The sequence below is a fragment of the Sinocyclocheilus anshuiensis genome, unplaced genomic scaffold (assembly GCF_001515605.1).
Source record: "Sinocyclocheilus anshuiensis isolate Anshui unplaced genomic scaffold, SAMN03320099.WGS_v1.1 scaffold517, whole genome shotgun sequence".
NCBI lineage: Eukaryota > Metazoa > Chordata > Actinopteri > Cypriniformes > Cyprinidae > Sinocyclocheilus > Sinocyclocheilus anshuiensis.
Genome location: NW_015536535.1, coordinates 1,161,788 through 1,169,703, shown reverse-complemented (window position 1 = coordinate 1,169,703; position 7,916 = coordinate 1,161,788). Strand labels below are relative to the sequence as shown.

General features: G+C 38.5%; 1 protein-coding gene across 1 annotated transcript in view; it reads right to left on the bottom strand.

Moving 5' to 3' along the window:
- Window positions 1-237: 237 nt before the first annotated feature.
- dchs2 (dachsous cadherin-related 2) overlaps window positions 238-7,916 on the bottom strand; it is a 42,565-nt gene continuing 34,886 nt past the window's right edge. Inside the window, exons 13-20 of the mRNA XM_016495411.1 lie at window positions 6,640-7,494; window positions 6,345-6,458; window positions 4,589-4,800; window positions 4,208-4,359; window positions 3,993-4,123; window positions 3,562-3,848; window positions 3,244-3,385; window positions 238-3,062 (exon numbers count right to left, since the gene is read on the bottom strand). Of these exons, the coding sequence (XP_016350897.1) occupies window positions 466-3,062; window positions 3,244-3,385; window positions 3,562-3,848; window positions 3,993-4,123; window positions 4,208-4,359; window positions 4,589-4,800; window positions 6,345-6,458; window positions 6,640-7,494 (4,490 nt within the window). The 3' untranslated portion in view covers window positions 238-465. The remainder of the gene's footprint in view (window positions 3,063-3,243; window positions 3,386-3,561; window positions 3,849-3,992; window positions 4,124-4,207; window positions 4,360-4,588; window positions 4,801-6,344; window positions 6,459-6,639; window positions 7,495-7,916) is intronic.

Sequence of the window (7,916 nt, the reverse complement as noted above, 5' to 3'; positions counted from 1 at the left end):
TTTAATCACACACACACACACACACACACACACACACACACACACACACACACACACACACACAATTTCAGTGTACTTAGAGAGATCCTTGCATAGCTTTCTGTTTCCTAGCCCTCACAATTCAAGATTCTGAAAATATTTGGCAAAATTAAAATGAGATAATGAGAACAACATCTAATTTAAGCGAATCAGCAAAAACAAACAAACAGAAAACAAAACAAAATAAAATAAAAAGCTAACATAATACAAATGTTTGTGTGTTGTATTATAGTTATAACTATGGTTATTAGCATTATTTATCAAAAATAAAAGAAGTCTTTACAGTCATCTTGATTCATACAATAAACCATTTTTCCCCCAAAACACTAAAATTCAAATATTACCCTAAAACACAAAAGCACAATGCAACTTAAAGACAAAAAAAAACATTTGTTTTGAAAAAACAAAAATATTTGAAATACAAGATTACACTTGAATCTCTGCTTCATCCAAGATGTCTCTTGGCAGTGTTGCAATTTTTGTGTAGCATCCCAAACCTGTTTCTGAGACCACTGGAGAGGTACTAGGTGTCCTAACGGTAAGTACTGACAGAGAGGGGGAGAAACTAGGAGTCATTGCTGAATGGGTCAACTCTGTGTTTCTAGTGTGTGTCTTGGTGTATGTGGGCAATCTGACCAGTGGTGATCTTCTATAGGGCATTCTGGGAGGGACAGCACGTATTCCTGGCTGGGCAACAGCTGTGATGAGAGGAGGTGGGCGTAGAAGGCTCTGAGACTCTGGCTCCACATCTCTGGCCCTCATTCCTTCATCTGGAAGCATCCCAATGTCTGTAAAAACAGAGGCCAAAGATTGGAAGCGTGGCTGCCAGTTGAGAAAGTAGTTCCAACTGTAGCTTCCATGTAGCTGTTCCTCAGAGGAAATCAGCTTGGTGAGTGAGCCCTCAACTGAACCTTGGTCATCAGACATAGACATGCACCTTCTCATGACTTCCTCCACTTCCTTCATGTTGACCACCTGAGGGAGCATTCCCTCACCCCCTCCTTCATCCTTGAAATTATGGAGACTTTCAGAACTGGGCATGTCCACTATTTGGACCATACCTATATTGGCACTGGAAGATGGGTCTTCATCTACCGAGTGAAAGGAGAGTTGGTCTGAGTCCCCAGGGATCCCTGAGTCTGAGAGTTGTGCTGTGACAGAGCTGAGTTGTTTAAAACATGCAAACTTGTTAATCATTTTGATCTCTTGATCTTCAGTAGTCTCTTCCTCAGTAGATCCTCTTCCACTCGAGGTTTTCGAGTTTGAGTTTCTTGAAGGGTTTGGGATATCCATTCTTCCCCGCATGTCTAATGGTTCTTGTAAATCTTGGAGGTTAATACCACTGATACTGCTATGAAGGTTCTCACCTGTTGTTCCTAAAGAGTCAGACTCATGGTTGAGGTTAGCAGATAAGGAAGTTGCTTTCTTTACGGATTTCTCTTTGAACCTGCACCTTAGAACAATGTAAATAAAGCTTATTAAAAGTAGGAGGAACACTATCAATGACACAGTGAGACTGGCAGTGTGGACACTGAGATCAACACTTGTCAGAGGCTTTGCTGAACTGGATATGTTCACAACTACATGGCAGATTGACGTCTTGGAGTCTAGTTTGGGGCTGCTTGCTAGAACAGTCAGGTCCTCGATTGTCTCATTTGAGATGGGGCTTCTTTTCTGATACACAGAGTTTGAGATATATAGGTAGCCAGTTGTTTTGTTGACACTGAAAAATGGGGATGGGTTGACTAAAGAGTATTCCACCAAACCATCCAGACCACCGTCATGATCCATAGCCATCAGCTGGCCTATACTTTGGCCAACCCTTACATTGGTCGGCAGAGAGAAATGGTACACGTTCTGTGTGAAGATGGGGCTGAACTCATCAATGCCTTCAATTTCAATTCGTACTCGCAAGGTTGCCACTTGATCTCCTTTGTCACGTGCCTCAACCACAAAGCAGAATTCACTCTCTCCTTCAAAGTCAAACGTCTGTTTTGTATGGATGTCTCCAGTAAGAGGATCAATACCAAAGGCTTCTTTCTTCTCTGGGTTGGTACTGTCATAATCCACGAAACAGGGGGTTAAAATGGAATAAGTAAGTAGTCCGAAGGTTCCAGCATCTTCATCAACAGCATGCACTGTGCATACATGGGTAAAAGCTGGCAGGTTTTCAGGCACAGAGCAGTTATGGGTGGGGAACATGAAGAATGGGGAATGGTCATTCTCATCCAGTACCAATATGTAAACAACGGCAAAAGATATCTTTTTGTCACTTGGGTTACCATCTGATGCTTGGACTGTTAGGGTAAATTTGCTGTCCTCTTCATAGTCCAGTGTACCATTAACTTCAAGAATGCCTGCTGCAGAGTCCACTTTGATCAGGCCTCTGTTGTTACCTGAGATGATGTTGTACGTTACGGTCCCATTTGCCCCTAGATCAGGATCATAGGCAGAGACATAGATAAGGGCTGTACCTAAGGGGCTGTTCTCAGTGACCTGTGCATGGTATTCTAGACTACTGAAAACAGGTGCATTGTCATTAATGTCAAGGACTTTGACTGATACCACAGTCGAGCTGTTAAGGGGAGGGGTTCCCCTATCTGTTACAGTCACAGTCAATAAGTAAGTGTCTGTGGCCTCTCGGTTCAGAGTATCACAGAGCACTATTTGGCCAACAGTTCGGCTTTGGGCTTCACCTGGAATGCTGACAACTTCAAGGCAGAACCGCCTCTCGTCATTTCCACCTACGATTGCATACTCCAAATGGGTGTTCTTATTTGAGTAGTCCTTGTCCTCTGCGAAGAGAGTGAGGAGAGTGCTTCCAACAGATACATCCTCAGGAACACTCACCTCGTATGAGTTCTGCGTGAAGAACGGGGCATTATCATTAAAGTCCACCACCTCTATGTCTACAGAAGTGACACTAAATAGGTTTGGGTCACCACTGTCACGTGCCTCCACCAGTAACCGTAACATGTTTCCATTTGCAACATAGCTCAGAGGCTTGTTGGTAAACACTGAACCTGTAGGCAGCATAAAATTCACAATAATTCTTATTTTACAAGAATTGTTGAAAAATTATTTTTATTTTTATATCAAGATGCACTAAATACTATTATTTATGCTACTATTTCTGTCATCTAGTGAGTTAAAATGTCTTGTATTACTGTAGTTTGTGAGCGAATAATTTTTGTAGAAAATTACCATTGTCAGGATCAATGTAGAATCCTCTCGCTGGGGAGGAAAGAAGCCTGTAAGAAATTCTTCCATTTTGGCCAGAGTCTTTATCAGTTGCTGATACAGACACAACATATGAGTCTGCTGATGTCCGCTCCGGCAACACAACCTGGATGTGTGTAGCAAAATATGGTCAAGTAAGAAGAGCATAAACAGTGCATGATAGTATCCTACAATACTAATATGCATAATGAGATAATGCACAGCCAGTTGGTCATTATTGTAAAATAAACATTGACAAAGTCATCAAGGCCCCTTACAATAGTTTAATATAATACATTTTACCTGGTATGACTCCTGAGAGAAGACTGGAGGGTTATCATTGACATCCAACACCTTGATTGAGATTTCAGCCTCAGTCTGATGGACAGAATCTGATGCTTCCACTCTTAATGTATGGACAGCTTGATCTTCATAGTCCAGACTTTTGGTTGTGGTAATTACTCCTGAGTACTGGTCAACTGCAAAACTTCTGCTGGTCTGATCCATCTCTATGAATCTGTATGTTGCAGAAGGGCTAAGGTCTACATCATTTGCAGTCACTTGTGTGACAATGTAGCCAACAGGAAGATCTGTGCAGATTAAAAGGAACAAATATTTTCAGTATGTTGTTCTTCAACGCATTGAAACTTATTAAATAAAATAAGGAAGTATCAGAATGTCAGAATGCTGGCATTGTACCAGAACAAATACAGATAAAAACACATGTTTCATACTTTCTGCGATGGTCACTGGTTCCATGGATGGAATCGTAGGACTATTGTCATTCACATCAACAACCTGGACACGGACAGTGCAAGTGCCTGTAAGGGGAGGACTTCCCATGTCCTCAGCCTGAAGAATTAACCTATATTGTAAAAAAAAAAAAAAGAACTTCCTAGCCCTTCCATCTAAAATTAAGTGAAGAAGAAGTCAAGAAGGTGTGTCATACTTGTAGGATGAGACAATTTCTCTGTCCAAGACAGCATTGGTGGCAAGAATCCCACGAACAGAATCGATCACAAATGCATTATTGTGGTTCCCATCCACAATGAAGTAGCTGATCTGCCCATTTACACCACTGTCAGAATCTGTCGCTAACACCTAAAAAATTAAAGGCATGTTAAAATTGGGTCTGGTATGTAAGTTGAAAATCATTTTTGTTTAACTAATGATCATTCAGATTAAATTTTTATTCACAGTAGCCACTTATTTGATTTTGAAGTTATATAAAGTCTCTTTGTGCTATTGTGTGAATCAGTTTTATATAAAAAGTAATTCCATAAAAAATAATTAATCATGGCATTGTGAAACAACAGTGCAAGATTATTACCTGCATGACATAGGTGTTATGAATTTGTCCCTCCCATACAGCTGTTCTATAGTAGCTTTGCTTGAACACTGGTGCATTGTCATTGACGTCCTGTAGAGTGATAGCCACCCTGGCATAGGCTGTTTGATGTCCCTTTTCAGCCAAAACCACTAGGTGAATTTTATGCTGTACCTCAAAGTCCATCAGTCTCTGCTCCCTAACTGTGATATCACCTGTCAAGGGGAATATTTCAGAAAAAAAAAGCTTGACAATGCCCCTGGATCACAAACTTCCTACTACAACACATGTTATACTACAAAGCATGATACTGTTTATTCTTCTACAACAACTGTTTGTTACATTTACTTTCTCAATACTAAAAATATTTGTTAGAAATGCCTAAAAATGAAGGATGCCTGAGTTTTTTTGCTTTTAAAAAAAATTTATTATTCTATTCTCAACAAAATGGCAAAAAAAAAAAAAGATATTAAAAAAAAAATTGTTTTTTGTTATACTGCCATTCTTATTCTTATTCCTCATATTATTATTCATAAAAATAATTTATAATGTATTGGTATATCATCATCATTACAATACCACTAATAATAATAATAATAATAATTATAAATACAATTACTAAATAATAAAAACAATGGATTTTTTTATATATTACATTATTAACAATTATTATTGTTAAATACTTTATTGACAGGGGAATATGTGGGCATATTATATGCAAAATTATGGTGATAAAAATATATTTTTTTTTTTTAATGAGAGAAGACTTTTTTTAACCCTCGTCAATTTAAAAAAGTTACAAATAGGCTCATAGAGGACAAAAATGTCCATGTCAAAAAACTGTCACAAATTTGAAGCTTGGGAGTACAGACTTAAGTTTGGTCTTTTTATTATTGATTACTGTTGGAGTTAAAAAAGTTGAAACCAAAAAAGTTATAGAGGTTTAAGTCTATGAAAATGATTTATGAGCAATTTTTTTATATAAAATATATGTTTTATAAAACATTTTGAACTCAAAAATGTATAGAAAATCAAAGCCATAAATCTAAACAAGTTGTGTTCCAAATTTGAGGTTGACATCTCAAAAAATTAGCTTTTAGTAAGATTTTGTTTGGGTGCAGTACCAAACTTTTCCCATTAGATTCCAGCAAAGCTCCGCTGGCATACACAGCGGTGGGATTTGTGATTCGCAGTACAGTATAATTTCTCTCTCTCAAACATTACAGGTGCGCACACACATACAAACCACACTCTGACATCCATACCCACACAATTATAGCCGCATAATTTATCCAATTGACTCTATAATAGACTATAATATGCATAAGCAGAAAACAGGAATAAAGCGAGTATTTGCTTTATATGCCAAACTTGAAAAATGGCACCATCTATTAAAAAATAGTAAAAATGTTAATTTTGAAGCCTTGCCAACAGAATGAAAGCCTATTAACAAATATTGCATAATTTTATAGTTAAATGGCCCTGGGATTAAAAATTGCTTAATTGTTTTAATGGGTTTCAATGAGGACATTTTTGTCCTTAAGGTCCTGAAAGCAACTATTTTTGTACCTAGTGTAAAATAGATTTATTAAAGGAAATGAGGCTGAAATATTAAAATTCCAATAAAAATACACCTGTGCCAAAATTTATGCAGTTGGCATTAACACAGGCAAAATGATAAAAAAAAAAAAAAAACACAAAAACACAAAAATGTCCATAAGGTTGCACAAGGGTTAAATTAACATATGATGGTTCTCACCTGTAATTGGGTTAATAGTGAAGGCTTCATTTTCATTGCCACTAAAAATACTGTACTTGATCGTTCCTTCATCTGTTGTCAGGTCATGAGCTACAACATTTGCCACCCAAGAACCTTATAATAAGAAGTGGTATACACAAACACAGTCAGTCTAACTTCCACAAATTCTGACCTTCTCAGAAATACAAGCCTCTAATTTGACAACTAAGTAAATCAATTGTGAAATGTCAAAAGAAACCTCTCAAAGGTGAAACATATCTAAAATCTGTGAGCTAAAAAGTTGCTCAAAGTATACCCGTCTTGCTGTTCTCTGGCATCGTGACTTCATAGAGTTCTTCAGTAAACTGTAACAGTGGCTCTTCTCCGTTAAGCTGAATGAGCACAAGGCAGCTAGAGGTGAGGGAAGGTCTACCTAGATCCGCAGCCCGTATTCGGAGCAGCTTTGTCCCATACACCTCATTACTCAGGGGGGCTTTCAACCTCACAGCTCCAGACTCATCAACCTGAAACATCTCATCTTCGTCTGCTAAGCTAAAAACTATTGTCCCATTGTCTCCATGGTCTGGATCCTGGGCTGTAACCGTTATGATGGGTCGACTGGGACGTGTGGTTATGGAAGACACTGACACCCGCATGGGCTTGTTAATGCATGCCGGTGAATTGTCGTTAATATCTTCCACTTGTATTGTAACCGTAGCGACTGAGCTGCGTGGACCCTGGCTGCAGCCGTCAGTAGCTACAGCACGGAAAACATGCTGGGAACAAGTTTCACGGTCCAATGGCTTTGTGAGCCTTATCACACCAGTAGAGCCATCAACATAAAAGCTTCCAGAATTTTCCTCCTTCAAGGAGAAGGTCACTACACCATTGGGCCCCTCGTCGGGATCCCATGCTATCAGATGTAGGATCTCTGAACCTGCAGGGAGCCCCTCGCTAATGCTGGAACGATAGCTTTTCCGAGTGAACGAGGGGCTGTTATCATTTTCATCTGAGAGGGTGATGTGCAGCAGTACAGTGGAGCTCAGAGGTGGATGCCCATGGTCAGCTGCAGTGATGACGAGCGAGTAGTTGGATCGCTCCTCTCTGTCCAGGATTCTCGTGGTGCTGATTGCTCCAGTAACAGCGTCAATGCTGAAACACTCTTTATCTTCTAGTAGACGAAAAAGAGACATAAGCACTGATCCTCACCTTTGGATAGGTTTTCTTTAAGTATACATTTTCATATATACACTACTTTTCAACAGTTTGGGTCAGAAAGATTTTTTTAAAGAAATTAACACTTTTATTCAGCAGGAATAAAACTTATCAAAGAATCCTGAAAATACAGTTTCCACAAAAATATTAAGTAGCCCAACTCTTTTCAACACTGATAATAAAAAGAAATGTTTCTGAAGCAGACTAGCATATTAGAATGATTTCTGATGGATCATGTGATACTAAAGACACTGGAGTAATGGCTGCTGAAAATTCAGCATTGCCATTACAGGAATATATGAAATTTTAAAATATATTAAATTAGAAAATAGCTATTTAAAATTTTAATAATATTTCACAATATACTGTTTTTCCTAA